An 18,491-nucleotide genomic window follows, 5' to 3' on the forward strand; every position below is an offset into this window, starting at 1 on the left:
AGGCTGTCGGTAGGTACCCCAGACCACCGCCGATGATAAGTGGTCGCCGAAAATTCACACTAATTCTACGTATCAGCGTCGTGCGGGCTGTTATCGCCTCTATCTGATATGAGGGCCTTCCACTGATAGCGCACCTCATTATCATTATATTCAATATCAAAAAAAACTGTTTAATTCCTATTTAATACCAAAACAAACTCATTATAGCCCGACTATAAATGAACAAGCAAACAAAACGCACAGATTACGTGAAGCAACATTTTAAACGATCTCTATAAATCTTGCTTTGCTTTAAAAACAATGCACAAACTCAAATATGTTAATTATCGATCTTAAAGTCCAGTAAAATCTAATAAGTACTCTTAAATCTGGTTAACAAGCTATTTTTTATTTAGCAACATCAAAATAAAGCTTTCAAAGCACATGTAGCGTGAACAACCCGACCGTACTAACTGATTCGTGGAAGTTTCACAACCTTTGAGGTTCTACTCAAGAGAATTTACAGCACTAGCCAACATCCAACCTTTGATTTCATCTAGACCGATTATCTCACTTACATTAAGTTGCATCCTGTAAGTTGTCAAGTTCTAAAAGAAACAAACTAACTAAGTAATACGCTGACCATTCTTATAAGTTACAGTAAAAAGTAAATACCCACTGGGGATGTTAGCGTTCTTACAAAGACATTTTACAAGATTATGTACCGCAGCTCGCTAGATGTCGCCTCCGAGACGGCGCTTTTAAGTCGGAATAAATCCTCAAAGTCTGCCACAAAAGTCCTCTAACATAAGTGAAGATCCCGAAACCATTACTTAATGGATCCTTATGATTATCTTTAAGTTATACTTCGAAATTAAGAAATAAACTTTATTGTAGCTTACTTACTTATTATCAATATGGTATGTATATCTTTACGCGCTCGACATTAGAGTTTCAAATTATGGAATGAAAACAACGAATCAACAAAGAACCTTTTGAAGTTTATTCTCGTAGATATCGTAACTACAAAAGTTGACGTACAATTACAAAATTAAATGAGATAGATATTGCAAGGTATGTAATATCATGACCATTATCATCTGGTTAGAGTCACATGCTCAGTTATGGGATTAGATATTCAAATTAATCAAGGCGGCATTCGACCGACCGCGGTGTCCATTAATTAACACATATTTTAAGTACTGGAATGCGAGGTATGCCACGCTCGCGCAATCAATGACATTGTAATAATATTATAAATGCGTAAGGTTTAGATGTATGGATGGATGGATCCATCCAGGATGTTTATTAGAGTTTCTAGCCTAAACGGCTGAACGGATTTTGATGAAATTTGTATAGATGCAGAGGATAGTCTGGAAGAACACATAGACTACGTATTTTTTTTAATACCACGCAGACAGAGTCGTGAGCGAAAGCTAGTTAATAATATAAATAGTCTATCATCGACTTAATTACGAATAGAAAAACTTTCAACAATATATTCTATATGTTGTAGCTGGACTGTTCAAAGATATACAAAAAATAATTTGGAACAGGTCTTTTTAGAGTTATACCAATGAGATAAAAAAAATTACTTTTCATGTGTTAATTATACTAATTAACACTATTTTATTATTTCCGGTATTTTATAATTTACAACACGTCTATATTTGGCGCGCCAGACATAGATAAAAAAAAATCTGTTGTAACGATTACAAAAGCATTTACCTAAATTACGCGGACAAATCCGCGGACGCCAGCTTATTCTAAATTTGAATAACGCAATTAAACCAGTTTCTAATATGTCAAATCATACGTGTATCTCAAAACATAACCGGTAAAAAAAATATCCTCATAATTAACACTGGATTATGAATAAGTTTTTGCCACTTAGCGGCAGTTAATACATAATAAAACCTGCTGGAGACAAAAAAGTATCTACTAAAAAGGTCAAACTCGGCTCGACTTAGCACGCTCGTTTACACAAGATTACACAACTATGGTTTAAGAAACAAGCTACCATTGTCCGTATAACCTGCATTTGTTTTTTTATTGTCTTAATACTTGTTAGTCAATATCGACCAATAGATGGCGCTAACGGATTAGGCGCACCATTTGCGTAATAATTTTATTACTTAAAACATAAAAGAGTATTAATCTAAAATATTAAAATGCTTTTAAGAACGATATTTGTATATTAGTTTTTTTTTATGTGACACTGGCCACCGACGACCACAAAGACGAAACAAATTAGAAAGATTTTAGGCGCGAAACAAATGAATACGAGATACGATACGAAATAAGAAACATCGTAATTATATGCTTGAAATTTTAATTTAAATATTTTGTATGAGGATAAACAAAGAAGATATGAAACAAGATGGTAAATTAATCCAAATACATATTAATATTTACTAATACTTGACATCATAACAAATGTAACATCAAGCAGTCGCGGAGGCGCGTCGCAAGCCGATTATCGCTATGGACTAGGTGCTATAAGGGCTACCACTAGGGTTGGGACAAGACCTGCAAATAAGGATTTACATATTCGGACTATGAGTTTCAAATCACTCTTCGGTTAGTGGAACAATGTACTAAATTTCGTTCGTCGACTAAGGATGGCATTTCATATAAGTGAGTCAGGGATTGTCGTGTCACTGATTGTTATAAACCTTCAGGTGTCAGAGTCTACGCTTCTTAAAGTTGACAGCCCTAGATATCAGTGTCTGCTTCGTCATAATTATTGTAACGAATGTCGATTGTTTTGTCTGTCTGCAGGTCGTGATCTACATCAAATACGGTTAGATAACTTGTAAAAAAGAAACCATGTTATCAAGTATTATGTGATGCATTTATTGGTGTTAAGATTCGCTTATCGCTTAACTTTTTACATATTAGAGCTAAAACATTTTTAAAAGAGGCAAACGAACCACCGGGAATGACATCTGCTGTGCCCGTTAGTATTCTATAGCACCTGCGCATGCACCTTGCAAAGAACCTTTTATTGTAGATGTCGTTTTATATCATTTTCTTAAAAAATATATGGAAGTGCTTATAGAAGCACATACAAACAGTTGTACAATATTTATACGTAACTAATAAAACAAAAGAATAAAAAAACTGTGAGAATAAGATGTACAAAAAACATACAGTATAGAGTGAACATAGTCGCGGCAGATGGACATGATTCAAATTGGATTAGCGCGAGCACGAACGACGCGCGGCCAGTAGTGCGCGCGCCCGCCTCGCCGCCATACCGCTGCACGCACGCACGCGCCGCACGCCGCACGCCGCACGGTGCACGGTGCAGCGTGCAGTTATAATTGGCGCCAATTCATTGTTAGCGCCCTCGAACCCCGCCATACATGACACCCGACACAGCTCACTCCATTACCTAATCGACGCTCCCACCACTCAGTTGCTTAAATACCTAATTATCGATTTGTTATTGTTGTGAAAGTTATTAGTGATGTAGCGAGCGACTTTAGTGCCAGTGGCGCGGATATTATCACATGTGCCAGTGTAATCGGTCACGCAGTGCTCATTGTTTAGAAATCGCATTCCGTTTGCCGAAAACGGTGCCATTGTTTTGTCCATATCAATCAAATCGTTTGTGTCAAGACACCCTTACCGCTCGTCGGGAGTTGCGTCTCGTGCCTCGTTAAGTGCGCCCGCGCCCGCCGCCAGCTTTCGCCGCCCGCGCTCGCCGCCAGCGCTGGCCGAGTGTGTCATGAATCTCTTTACGCAGCCCCGCGTCACCGCCGACGCCGCACTGCAGGCCATCGAGATCGTCGAGCCGGCGCCGGAGGACTGTCCCGCCATCACCCTGCCTCCCGAGGGAAACGTCAAAATCCGCAACTACCGAATGTTGAACGAAAACTTGTGCGCGTACTCCCCCACCGGTGATGTCAATACCTCCCCCGACAAAGGTAAACTCGTGTCCAAATATGACGTTTACTCAACTCTATCTCCACCGCGACAGAAAATCTTGGAACTTTTGAGACCGGAAGACCCCGGTAGAGACGCGTTAGAGGCGATAGTGAGGCCGACACCGCGACGCGGCCTTGCGCGACCCTTCGATGATGACACCAGGCGATTCCTACAGAGGTCTCTGCTGTCCCCGAACACGCAGGTATCGACCCCGAGCACGCCGGAACCACGCCTCTCTGAATCCAAAGATCGAGACCAGAAATCAAACGAGCAGCAATCGATAAAATCCGAAAGATCTCTAGCCGACGAGTTAAAGGAGGCAGAAGAGGAGGAGAAGGCGGGGGGTATCAGAAGAGATCTCCTCCGGGAGTTCAGAAAGCGAGGGGGAGATATGAAGGAGGCGATGGAGAGGGAGAGGATGGGCAAGTTGGCCCTGTCGGTGGAGGAGGACGAGCAGGATGTGGCGGAAGAATGCGGCCTGTCCGGGGCGGCGCGGCGTCTGGACGCGCTGCTAGCGGAGTCCCGCAGCCTGCACGAGGAGCTGGCGGGCATCCACGAGGACATGCAGGTGCTCGCCCGGCGCACGGCCCGCCGCGACCTCTGACGCGTTGGTACCGATGCTGGCGTCTCTGCCACACGCACGCTCCCATAGCACACTTCCCGTCACCGACAACGCACACCACCCATCATTAACGCGAACAAGCTTCTCAGTTTTTTGGTAACGGTACACGTTGCGCTAATGCATCTAGAAATAATTGGCGGAATACTTGTTTATGTGTCAGAATCAGTTGGAATTTGTGTTGCGTGACTTGCCCGATGCGCGTGAAATGAAAACTTGGTGAATACGCGATGCGTGAACAACCAATGGATGCAGCATTGCAGTGAGGTAGGGGTGCAATAAAACCGTTAGAAAATTTCACTAATTGGTAATTTAATTCGCAGTCTGGTTAGTAGAATTTTTTATATTATATTACAACCTACAATATACGAGTAATAAAATGGACTTTATACATGTAACATTTTGATGTGGTTCGTAATTCAATTTACATTCATTTAACTTAATTGATGGTAACAAAAATCAAACCAGCTTATCAAGCGACTTCCGTTTTTTTCTCTACGTGTTTTGATTTTTAATTAAAAAAAAACAGCAGCGCAATTAAGTACAACGATAGATGTTAACTCCTAGGGTGACACTCTTATTAAAAATACGATATAATAATAAACCAGGTGGCAACGTATCATTTTTAAGCGCTATTTTAGTTTTCACTAAGTTTATTTTGGTCTAAATCTACAAAAATGTTAAAATCCTATTTTGGTATTGCAGTGTTTTAAAACCATATTTTTAAAGAAATATTATCACTGTTTGATATTCTGTAATTCAAAATAGATAAAGAAAACGATGTTTTAATTCAATTGTACTTACAATACAATAGTGTTTTAATTTATTCAGTGATAACGTTTTGATAAGAACGCTTATCGTACAACAAATAACTGAGAATTACTCACTGTAGAGATAAGCAAGGCCTTAATTATAATAACAGTTTTGTTTGTAAACATCACATAATAAATATACGATTTATTTAAATTCAAAAGTAACATAATTTGGAATTAAAAAATGACAATAATATTTTTCAATATGAAAATAACATCAAAACAAAATCAATCATTAAGTAATTTGGTATTTATTAGAGAAAACTATTTTAGCAAATTACACTCGGAAAGCCGATTTCACTGCAATAACAAAATAACACATTAATTAAAATAATTATGTCCAACATTAACTAAGTACAGCGAACCACAACAAGCAGTTAACGAACCATTTGCAGAGCACATTTAATCATATTTTACGAGTCTTTAATTAACGTAACGTTTTTCCTCTTTACTCATTTAATTCTGTTAAGAATTCGAACTACAACAGATTATTTTTATAACATACTAGCCGTCGCCCCCGACCCTGTCTGCGCGATATTAAAAAAAACTTAGACTATGCGCTCTCCCAGACTATGATATACATTTATGCCAAATTTCTGTTTAGTTCTTCTAAATATAGACGCAACATCCATATCAACATTTGCATTTATAATATTAGTAGGATAACTACTGTTGTATGACGCTACATGCCATAGTGTTATACATTTCTGATCAGTTAGAAAAGTTTCTTTGAAATGAAAATTAACTTTGTCATAAAAGAACTTGGCTTTTCTTCTATTTTTCAATAACTATTCTGTTGCTAGCTTTTGTTTTCTTCTATCGCTTAATTCTACATTCAATAGTGTCTGACTCTGATGATCGATGTACTTCTACCGTTATCCTTTAGTCTGTGACAATTTAGTCAATCGTAAAAACTAGTCTGTCTCTACTCAACATGTAGTCTTATTTTAGTTACTTACATAAAAGCCTTATTTGCCTTCGCATCCGATGTCTGAAGTACCCAGCATGATTTCCAACAGTAAACAAATGGGTAATAAATTCTGTATTCTAAAATTAACCGCAGAAGCGGTGCGGTGTCCGGCGTATACCAAAACTTTGACCAAAAATCGATTCCGGTTAATTTATGCCGAGGATCGCATAAATATTTATGGTGATATTGTTAATTCATACACGACCGCCGCGTGAATCTCATGAACGTTGCAGTGACAATAAATCGACAAAAAAACGAGGACACAATTTAAATGTCTGTACTAACAAGATATTAGAGACATCAATTTACTAGATGAAGACAATGAGTCAAAACCAAGGGGCTTTCATTAACATAATTTACAACAACATAATAAGTATCAGCGATAAATGCTTGAGCCTAAAGTAGAAATACAAATAAAGTTATTTCCAGTCTCAAAAAAGCTTTGATGTGTGGTGTATCTACACACATATCAGTAGAATGTAACCTCGTCCGCGGCGAGCAGGAACGACCGGATGTGTTTTTCCCTCACACTGCTTAACCCTTTATAGCTACTTCAAACATCACTACGTTTTTGTAACATTTCAAAGTATAAATAACTAAGTATTTTTTTAGTAATAAGTGGCCTGTCAATCAGTGATATTATAGATTTTTAATGGTGAAAGATTTTTTTAGTGTATTCATTACATTCAAATACAAGTAACATGCCATCAGTATTAATTTAGACACTAAAACTTTTCTATTTTAAGACGTAGTGTATTCAAAGTGAAGAGTAAGCAAAAGTTTCAGTTAAAGTTTTTTTATAAAAGAAAACTTGAGGAATCCTGTTCCTTGCTTCGAGTAGTAACGTAAGAGTTGTCTTTTGTTCTGTGATAACAAAAAGTGGCAGCACAAAGCGTAGCATGGGCGGTAATACGGCCCACTGCCTACTCGCCACTGCACACTGCCCACTGCACACTGCCCACTGCACACTGCCCACTCGCGGAAATGAAATGTTGTCCGTCCATCTGGCACTCATTGCGCATTAACCAGCTCAAAAATAAATTCACTAATTTCAGACATTTTTAATCATGACAATAGAATTTTAAATTTAGTATTAAATACTCGTCATGTACAAATAGTATTTTTTTATTGTATATCTGTATGTAACTAAGTATTCAGAATTAAATAAAGTAGACATAAAGATAATATAAACACGATGTACAAATGTAGCAGCGGTGTAGGTCTTCAGCGGCACGCACACCACTCGCACGAGAACCTGCTATTGTAATTCAATTTAAATGCAGAATTACATCAACGTGAACCGTTTTGATTGAACTGAGAAGGTCGTGTACTATATGCACTATACTACTAGCGTATCCTCCAATGCATTACGATGCAATAACGCTTGAAATGTAGACAGAAATTACAGATATCCATTTAAACATGGAACACCTTATTAAAAACCTTTTCTACAAATTTAAATTTGTATATATTCGTTAAATAATTTAAAACATGTATAAAGTAAGCTATTCGTATCGCCCTTTTTACCCAAATCATTGACTTTTGTCTTCTGTTTTTGCTACATTCTGTTAATACGAATATTGCGAATATAGTAATTAACAAGATAAAATGTCCATAGTTTTAATTGGTATAAGTGACGTAGCACAGCAAGATTAACATTACATTTAGAGGTGTAGTAAGGCAGTTTTGTTGTCAGGCGGAGAGCGCGAGGGCGCGGCGGTGCGCGGCGGCGGCACGGCTGCTGGCTGCGGAGTCTCGTGCGCTTCGCTACCTCGACGACGTGGTGGCGCTCCTCAACGGCAACGTGGCCGCCGCACGCCGTGCAAAAGCCTGGCCCTTCGCCCTCGGGAACCGGGAGCCCGCCAGAAACTACATCGTCTGATAGCGGGTAAACCACAGGTGTACATACAAGAATTAACATCAAGAATCGTTAAAGACCACATACAAATAGTTAGGGATAATTTTAAAATCGTAATAAAACGAAAATAAACAATAATATCAGGGTAAATGATTAGCTAGTTATGTCTTGTCCGTCAACATTAACGAAGCATCATGTTGCGATGCTCGAATTTAATTTCCTGCTGCCTTGATTTAGGAGCAAGCGGCCGCTCGAACGCAGACATGCCCGTTTCGGAAGCTCTTTGCGTTAATACACGAAATTACTGGGTCACAATCAACTGGGACTTGTTAAAGCATGTTACCCTTCATAACGCGCCACTCACGGACCAAAAGTCTCGTTATAACCTCACGACACGAGTACGATACGACTCAGTTGCATTCGACTAAAAAAAATTATACAATGTAAACCATCATGTGCTCTAAACAAACATCTACTGCACTTCATTTTAATATATAAAGCGGATTTCCCACTGTCTGTATAATTTTATAAAGTTTGCTCAATCAACTTCCATTACATCAATCAATCAGCGACGTAGCAGCCGATGGCAGCGGAGTGGCAGCTCGTGCGTGCGCCAACACGCATTATACCAGTCGATACACTTTCTAATAGCGTTTTCGGTCTGATATTTACCAGCTATGACGTCACTAATATGCATGAATTATTGTCGAACAGTAACTATATGGACAACTATATGGACAATACGTGTATTCTTCTGATCTCAAATATATGATAACTATACTTGTAGCAAAATATGCCATTTAGCGGAAGTGTAGTTTACCTAACGGCCATGTCTAAAAAAAAGAAAATTTATCTAAAATCATCAAAAGTTAGATCAGATGGCTGTTTAGGTAATATCTTTGTTATCTCGTGTCGTATCCGTCCCGTGAGGTTGTCAACAAGGCTTAATTAGGGGCACGCGGGCCGGTGGCGGGCCGGTGCCGGGCCGGGGACGGCGCGGGGCTGGCGCGGTGCGGCCCGCCGACGTCGAGCGTTGAAATTACGAAGCTGTCACGACATTTCGGCGCTCGTAACCCGCTCTATAACTAATTACCAAGTAAATGGAGGCCCCGTTCGGGGAACAACAGCCCTATTTATAACCCACTAGTTAGTTTGCAAGATTTTCGTAGTAATATTCAGAAACTCTGAAATCATTATAGAGAATTACATATTATAGGCACTTCGGTATATAGATCGAAATAATTTTACCAATGTTATAAATGCGACAGTTTGGATGGATGTTTTTACTGCGTATCTCCAAGACAACTCAGATATACAACATAATGTAACATACAAGAACACAAAGACTACTATTAAAGTATTTTTTTAATTTCGCGTGGACGGAGTCATGGTTGATTCGATGCAGCTATGATATTCGACATCCAAATAAAGTTAAAAATGTATTTACTTTTATTCTGATTGAATTAATATCATAATGTCATAAAATCCATGTAAACGTACTCGTACAGTAATCAATTTATTATTTAACGTTCCGTTTTCACTGTTGACGCTCGCAATTGTTTGAGTAATTACATTATCAGTATTACAATTTTATATGATTAATAGAATTGTATGCATGTGATAAAAAAATAAAAGGAAATTATTTAAAACGATCGGTTTATTAAAATAGTAACAACGATTTATGCCAAATAACTTCAAGTGAACTAACTAGTCTAGAAAGTAAAATAAATAACTCACTCGTAATCGATATTGTTCGAAAAGCGTTAAAAATCTAACAGCCGGGCCATAGCTGGTAAAAGGAAAAGTTAGGTCCGGAAGTGGCCGCGACACTGTATCGATAATTTAAAAACTTAGCCCGCACTCCGGCTGCCAGTTCGATGCACTTACCACCCTCCCCCCACCTCTCGACCCCCATCACTCTGACATTTGAGAAATTGATGTAACCGAAGAACCGAAAACGGGAATTCCGATTCGATAAAAGTTCGATTTTCAAATTTTGAAATCAAGAAAAGTTTCAAAATGTGCAAATATTTTAAAATTGGAACACAACGATTGTCGCTCTACACATGAAAAACTCTTTAGCAGTTACCTAAATACCTAACTAACTAAATAGATTATTAGATTGTAGTTGTTTATTACAGAGCGCTTTTTAATACGTGTCAAAAATTGTCCAAGATATCAACATAACTAGTTTTTGCATACACTTAATATGCAGTTTATTTTGTTGCAGAGAGAAGATAGCAGCGGTACGTGACCTCTAATCGCCGGAGACCAGCGCACTACGCACTCTTATCAATAAGCGAACTATCTTCATACTGAACATTCACCTACAATATGGACATCGAAAATATTAAGTTTTATTTTTTATTTTAAAGTTTACGGACAAACATTATCGCAAAATGTCGCCTAGTTATGTCACATTCTTTATCATGTTAAGAAAATTGAAACTCGATTGTGATTGAAAAATAATTAAGTTTTAAATGTAGTTGTTAGATATTTTATAGCATAATGATCTCTTTAATATCCCTATAATATAATAAAGAAGTAATACATGAAAAAAAAATAAGTTCAGTGCGCTTATATAAAATTTCTTATGAACTACTGATCAAATACGTGTTGAAAAAAGAATTAATAAGATATTTCTCTCACGAATTATGTCAATAAATGTTGACATTACTGGCTGAGTATAATATTAATAATAAAAAGAAATTTACATAGTCATTGTTTTCTATATTATATGTATATCCTTAAATAATTGTGTTCAATCTTCGATTTTAGTGTGTTCAGTTCTGACAGTTTTAATTGAAGGACGAATCAATAATTAAAACTGTGCATGTGTAGACAAAATTTAGCTATCAGTCGGAATACTCAGTTGAAATCTTGCCTACACACGCAGTTTTAACTGATCAGTTCAATAGTTCAGTTACTACCCAGCGTTTGTAACGAGATTAATATTCCGTTTAGTTTTCAATAATCCTTTGCTTACGGATTTTTATACTCTCTATAGCTGATATTATAAATTAAGGGCCGTCACAGCAAAATTTCTTTTACGAATTTAAAACCAAATAAACTTGTTAACAAATCTATAGGCAGTTATAGCTAATTACATGTTGCTTGAACATTTTACTAAGACTGATATTTTTTTTTGGTTAGTGATATCGAATAAGTAGTAAATAAATAAATATATAAAAACCGCTTACTTCTTTTTAATTTAACTATACCTTTTTAATTTCTTCTTTATTGACTTCTAGAAATGCCTGACAATTGAGGGACATATATGCTATAAAAATTACTATTAGATTAGTAAGTAAACTAACAATTTGGTAAGCCTAGTTTAAAAGTAACAATTAGGACTGAAGCTGAGGGATAAAAAAACTATCCCGCAATTTGACCTCAACGAATGTAGAAAAATCTAAATAGATATAAGCTACTAAAGCTTTGATGATCGACTTATAAAACTCCAATTTTATAGTAAAGAAGGGAAAATAAATGCAATATCTTTATGCAAATAAAACAGCATCGCGACGCATCTCAACTTTCGTTTCGCATTTCCTATTCCACAGCGACAGCCAATAACACGTTCAAATCATGAAGGTAGGATAGGGAACATTCGACACGCCTCCACTCTTATTCTGAATAGCTTCTGTATTGTGAAGGAGTTAAATTAGATAAGAACATACTGCATCATTTTTCATGCAAAAACAATATTTGATTCGACATCATAGGGTAGATTTTAAAGTCTAAGAGATTAGAGTGAAACTACAATTACTTACTGCTAAATAGAATTGACGAGTATTAAATTTTAAAGCAATTTCCATCTTCACTTTCATCTATCTGCCCTTTTACCTACGGAGTTTCGGCACAGTATGTACATATACATCTCCATCATCCGTTATGTTTGAATTCACTGCCTTTTTAAGCAAATTCTCATTTACCTTGTGTTTGTTTGTATGTTATTTGTTTAACGTTAATCCCAAAACATGTAACAAAATGAAAGTTAAATGAACACTCCCACCACGCCTCCGCTCCAAAATAACCCGAACCTCACACAGAGCGGCCAAAGGTAATTAAATGTAACACAAATATTACAAACAGCGTTTAAAGCTTTTGAAATTAGGGCGGTCGTTCATAGTCAACTATTTATAGCACAGATAACAATCGTTATATATTTACAAAGCGAAGAAATAAAATGTATACAGTGAAAGGAATAGTCTGATATATAGTTCATCGCTTCTTCTATATTCGCCAGGAGAGTTTGGAACTAGTTCTCCATACAGCCGGCTTAAATAGGAAGTGAATCGCCTCTAAATCGCAGCAGTCACTGTATGTGAGCAGCTTTATCATCTGCCCCCGAGCCTGTCGTATGTTTGAGACCTGTAGCCGCCTTACCCCGGAGGCGACATTTTTGACATGGCGGACTTTTATTTAACCTGGAAATTACTTGAAATCCTTTGATCTGCGATCCTGAGCAAATTTTTAATTGAAGTAACGTCCTTGTCGGAAAACGTATTTAATAATAGAGATGTCAAAGGTTAAACACAAAGATACAGGTCATCTTTTAAAGGTCACCGCTTATTAAACAGCTGCCTTGTGCGGTGTTCGTTATTTGGACTCGTATGGACAAACTTCGAAACAAAAGACAACAGCATTAGTACTTAATCTTGAATTGACATAACATTAAAATTCCTAACCCCGAAACTTAAAACGTATCTGTTTTCGAATAAAAAACCTTTGTTCAAAAATCTGTTACATGCCCTTTATTCCATTTAGCTGAATTAAAAAGATGTTTAGGAAACGTAAAACATAAAAGACATAACAAAATACCATTCGCGTGTCACCGAACAATTTCAAGAGACAACAAAAATACCAAACAAAAAACTAAATCAGAAACCGCAACTGCATTAATACATCACCGTAAAGGAATTACGTTTTTTTACGACAGTCTGTTAAAATGAAATTCCGTGAGAGTCGATCGCGTGACCTAGGGCTGGGACCGGAGCCGCCTAATTGAGCGGCGAGGCCCCAGACCCGCTGCCAGTCCCGTGCAGGACTACAAACCCCACAGCCCTAAGTTCGTAGAGTTACACCTTGCTTCGTAGCGGTTACCGTAGCGCGAAAGCTACGCTTCACTTAATACACTTTGAGCTTTCGTAGCGAAAAGTTATGAAGGTTTTGAACTTGTGTGTGTTTGAAGATTAATTACGAACAGTAATTACGTGTATTACAGTGTTGTTTGGGAAATAAGTAATTAAAAATATTGTGTTAAAACGATTTGATTTTTAAACTTTTATTTAAAATGTGTTTAAAATTGATTTTGTTATAAAATGTATTGTAATTCAATAATAATAAGGTTGCAAACTTATAAAGTATCAATGTTTAGCGGATGAAAATAAAAGTTTTAAGAAAACTTCAAGTTACCAACGCGATCTAAGCAATGAGGCTGTCCCGTAAGTTAACAGAACATGTTTTAACACACATTTTAAGATATTTAAATATTAACTACACCTAATAGTATTTAGCCGTAGATATTTTTGTATGGGGATAGTTTAAATGTTATAAAAACTACAAAACCTTACTTTAAAAGACCTATGACTATAATACCTTTAAAGTTTTGTAAGCAAATAAATCAAACAGACGATTTAACAAACGACAAATAACATCACATAGATTATGTGTCAGCAATTTTTCCATTTAAAGTCAGTTCATTGAACTAGCCAATAAATTAATCGTCTGATATCAACCATTACAATTTATTTTTCTATTTAGTTTTTATACATTTATTTATGTTATAAGTAACTAAGTATAGCTACATATAAACGGTATATCTTAATCCTCGATTGTCAACTTAAATCAAGGAAAGTGAATTAAAAATATAAGAGAATTCATCTCCGTAGCAATCTCACTAACGGTAATTTCGAGATATTTAAAAATAAAACAAAGTAAGAAGAATAAAAGGGCGAGAGAAAGAATTTATCAAGACTGCTCGGGGATACTTGGAGGCCTTGCTCGGACATATTTCAGTGGCGGGGCGCGGGCGCGAAGGGGAGGCGTCCTCTGGAAGATTCCCCGGGACCTGTGCGTCGTATTAAATAATCCGGGAGTGTTCCCTCCCCGCCCCACCCCCTCGCCCCTCGCCCCCGGGACCTCATTACACAGATAACGCGACTTTTAATTATGCACACCGCTAAATACTGACTTACTTGTATATACATTTTCCTAAACGATTTACATCTTTGTGCTCCTTTTCTGGATTGAATTTTCAATTGAATCTGACTGATTCACAGTTAAAGTATGTTTAGGTAACGTAAGCGTAGCGTAACATTTCTTATAAATCTAGCTAAATACAGCTAGAAAAGTCATTGTAAAGGACCAGTGCCGAATATGCTATTTACTAAGCCTTCAAGTATTTAACTATCAACGATTAGCAAATAATAACTCTCCCCGCTATGATAATAACTCGTGCCGCTGTTTGTACACACACTGATGTAGGCGATACGTCGGCACACGGCGCGGATCACTGCAAATATTGTATTTTATAAGCAAACACGATATTACAAGCATATGAGTACAACTAATGCTTACATTGTTTGATGTTTCACAACATGTTTCAGTGTTAGTTTAATGTAAACAAAGTTTAAATAAATAATAATAATTTTACGTGCAGAAGACAAAGAATAAATTAGTTTCAAAATTAAAAGTAAAAAAAAAAAATTTATCAGTTTACGTAAACTATACAATAGGTATTCAGTTGCTGCCGTTGTCGTTTTATGTCAGTGTATTATTTTAATTAAATTGGTTTCGATGCGATCGTTTAATCGGTTTATGTCACGCAACTTTCGCTTAATAATGGAAAAGCAAGGAATCTAACCAATATCTGGCTTTAAACTGTCATAAAACTTCATGAAAACATTCCTTACTTATACTTAATTTACATATACATCATATATGTTGAAATAAAACTTAAAATTAAATCTGATAAAACAATTTCAACATGAAATCGTCGCGCTTTCCCGCGAGAATTTTCATTTCATATTTCGAATGCAATTTCATACGAACAAATGCAATTTTAACTAAACGAAACTATGAAAAGATTTCATTTGTTTTGAATATTGTTGGTAAACGGTTTGGACCCAAGAGTACGATCTGAAAGGAAATTGGAACAGATCAAGACTTTGTTTTTGTAAGAACATACAATAAAAGAAAACATTTTTTATAAGTTGGTTCAGGAGCGAAATTTGCAGGTTCAATATTAAATTTCCATCAAAGGCTTGCTTTGGGAAATAATTGACTAAGTTCAGTTCCGCAGACCGCGCCCTTGGGGTACGTCTCAAGTGTCAACATAATATATATTGCTCCGTCACAGAACTTAACTAGATTAGATATAGAATTTATAAAACCTCCATTATTTTATAAATACCCGACAGTAATCTCCTTTCTCGATATTTTCCTTGTAATAGTTAATAAATTTGTTTCTTTCTATCTTCACGCATCTAATTGTAGTAAATGAAAAACAGCACGTTAAAAGTATATTACCTTTTTTTATAAAAAAAGCAATAACTTTTTTATCTGTCTTGCTAGTTCTGTAGGGACCCACCCTTACGCTCTTAGCCTTTAAATGGGCTACTGGCTAAACATTAGGGACCTAAAAGGTTTACGGTCACATATTTACAGATGATTTCTACATAACGAACATAACATTTAATAAAGAAACAAACAGTAAATATTCAGTAAAATTAAACGTCGCAGAGCGGATCACTAACCCTCCGCAATGAAGACTATATTACAGAACCTATTTATATTCCGCAGCCGTTCGTTAATTCACTAAGTTGCGTCATAAACTGCGAGTTACGACTTGCCATGCCGATGCTCAATTCCGCAAAAATTCCGGTGGAATGAAGTTGCTAAAAAATGGCTATATCACGCGAAAACGGATGATCGATGAGGATAATGTGGCATAATGCGCACAATTACTCTATCGTAAACAGAGTTTGCATCCTGCATGTTGATGTGATGAGGACGGTCTAATATTTTTGACCTAGGAATGTATGCTTTACATCAATTTTACATTCGTTCATAAGTACAGTATGTAACCTTTTTTAATAAGTTAATTTTCATAAAATTGATAATACTGCCATCTATCGTAATATTTTAACACTAATTTCAAAAAACCATACACTGCCATCTAGTGACATAAACTAGTAGCACAAGTTATGAAAGGCAAAATATTAGCGTTAGATGTCGCTATTTTTAATTAGATTTTTTAACAAAATGCCTTTTATTTGAATTTACATTATTTTCGGTAGCTATTATGATATTATACAGTGGGTATGGTACAAAATGCATACTATGTTCCTAAACCAGTAATGATGACTACATATGTTACACAGCAGACAAAGCCCAAGGATCTGTAAATTTGTATTGTAACAATAAAGATTTTTATTATTTATTTCAAAGTACGATCAGTTAACAAATACTAAAACTATAATTTTATTTTGATACTAATATACCTTGTAATAGGTATTCATGTAACAATAATATGAGAAACCATAAAATAAGTTGTTCGCTACTTCAACAGTTTATGAACGTTTTGTTAAAAAACCAACAAACTACCATATCAGAGCTTTAGTAGACATGCAATGAAAATAACTTGTAGAGTTTAGTTAATCGCAGATACGGCAAGTACAAGTTTTTATAATGATTTTTATTTTACTTGTAATAAGTTCTTTAACTCCCACTTTATACGTTTATAATTAGATAATACAAATAAACAATAATACAAAACATGATGAGGGACAAAGATGAGGGAAATAAATAATAATGAAGTTGACGTAAAATTTTTAATCGTTTGAATGGGGAATTACCTTAAATATTGTGAGATGAAAAGAAAAGCACGTATTTGTGAGATGTTTAAACTTTACCTGGTTGTTTGTTTTTTTTAAGACATACTAAAACTTAATAATATTTGTGTTGCCGCCTCTATCCCATCACAACTCTACACCATCGCTCGCATGTATCGCGCATCGTCTACCCACTGTGCCTCATGTCGCTGCCACCGGCGGTCGCCCACTGCGCTGCGTCCGGGGGCTCCGGGGGCTCCGCCGCCTCCGCCGCCGCCGGTGCAGGCAAGAAGGCGGCGCAGGTACAGCTGCAAGCAGACCTCAATAACGACGACGACTGGAACAAGTTCTTGCAGAGAGATGGACTCCTCGGTACGCATGTCCAGACTCCAAGAATAACGCAAACTGTTCTGTTACTATAAAGTGGATTCATGTAAACGTTTGTACAGTGATCGACGTGTACGCGGAGTGGTGCGGGCCCTGTCTAGGCATGGTGGGTAACCTCAAGAAGATCAAAGTCGAGCTTGGCGGAGACAACCTACACCTCGCTGTTGTTAGTACTAGTTATTGTATCTCCTTGTTCTATAAATGACATTGGAAATTAAGTAATACAATAAACTGCTATATATTTATATTGAATATATCCATTAGTAATACATTAATAACAAAACTGGAGCACAAAGAATTCAGTAACTAACAAATCGTTCTTGTTAACAAGTTGAGGCGTTCTTAACGAAGTTTTACAGCGGCTCTGATAGCGATCATTATCGGAGTTAGAACTGCACGCTACACGACTATTATCTCAAACTTTAAAATTATAAGGGTGCGTTCACATTGAATCAGTTATGAACAATCGGCATACACGTGATAAGAACTCTTGTTCACAGACCTCGGAATATAATGGTTCAAGGATCCAAACCAATGTAAATCATGACTGAATAAGTAATATGTTTTATTCATATACATTTGCAGGCGAAATCGGACACTATCGAGTGCCTCAAGAGGTTCCGACACCGCAGCGAGCCCACCTGGCTCTTTATTGCGGTAACGTTTTTTTTTTCATATTATATATCATCTGCTTAATAAAAGACATTATGTACAATGTTTTATATAAATATGCGTTTTCTGGGCGTGTGTAGCTTATATGCTTTTATGTTATTACGCTGCCGCCGCCGCTCTTTTGGGTCGCTGTTAGGTCGATACCGTCCATGTCGCGACGCTCACAAGTACTCATATACATTCATATGTTATGTTTGTTGCTTCAAACTAATCTTCGACAATCAGTTTATGCTTTAGTTATGTCCATATTGCATGTATGTACATACACCAGCCAATTATTAAAGAAAACGGCGTGTATATTGTTTACCATAGTGTTTTATTAAGTCTTAATGAAAGAAACATTAATAAAAGTATTTATGCGCAGGCCGGGCAGCTGCTGAACGTGGTATTCGGTGCAGACGCGCCGCGGCTGGCTCGCACCATC

General features: G+C 36.8%; 1 protein-coding gene across 4 annotated transcripts; it reads left to right on the forward strand.

Annotated features, from left to right (window-relative positions):
- The first annotated feature begins 3,220 nt into the window (after positions 1–3,220).
- On the forward strand, positions 3,221–11,348 carry LOC106110040. 4 transcript variants are annotated; one of them, XM_013291724.1, is made up of 3 exons: positions 3,221–4,480; positions 8,010–8,212; positions 10,402–11,348. In XM_013291724.1, exons 1-2 carry the CDS (start codon positions 3,713–3,715, stop codon positions 8,193–8,195), a joined length of 954 nt encoding a protein of 317 aa, XP_013147178.1. In that variant the 5' UTR covers positions 3,221–3,712; the 3' UTR covers positions 8,196–8,212; positions 10,402–11,348. The 4 variants fall into 4 exon arrangements, 3 of the variants coding, with proteins under 3 accessions (XP_013147178.1, XP_013147177.1, XP_013147179.1); XM_013291723.1 differs by having other exon boundaries at positions 8,010–8,201; positions 10,402–11,347; XR_001226049.1 differs by lacking the exon at positions 10,402–11,348 and having other exon boundaries at positions 3,221–4,798; positions 8,010–8,096.
- Positions 11,349–18,491: the final 7,143 nt, after the last annotated feature.

This window comes from Papilio polytes, unplaced genomic scaffold, assembly GCF_000836215.1.
Source record: "Papilio polytes unplaced genomic scaffold, Ppol_1.0 DF820956.1, whole genome shotgun sequence".
Lineage (NCBI taxonomy): Eukaryota > Metazoa > Arthropoda > Insecta > Lepidoptera > Papilionidae > Papilio > Papilio polytes.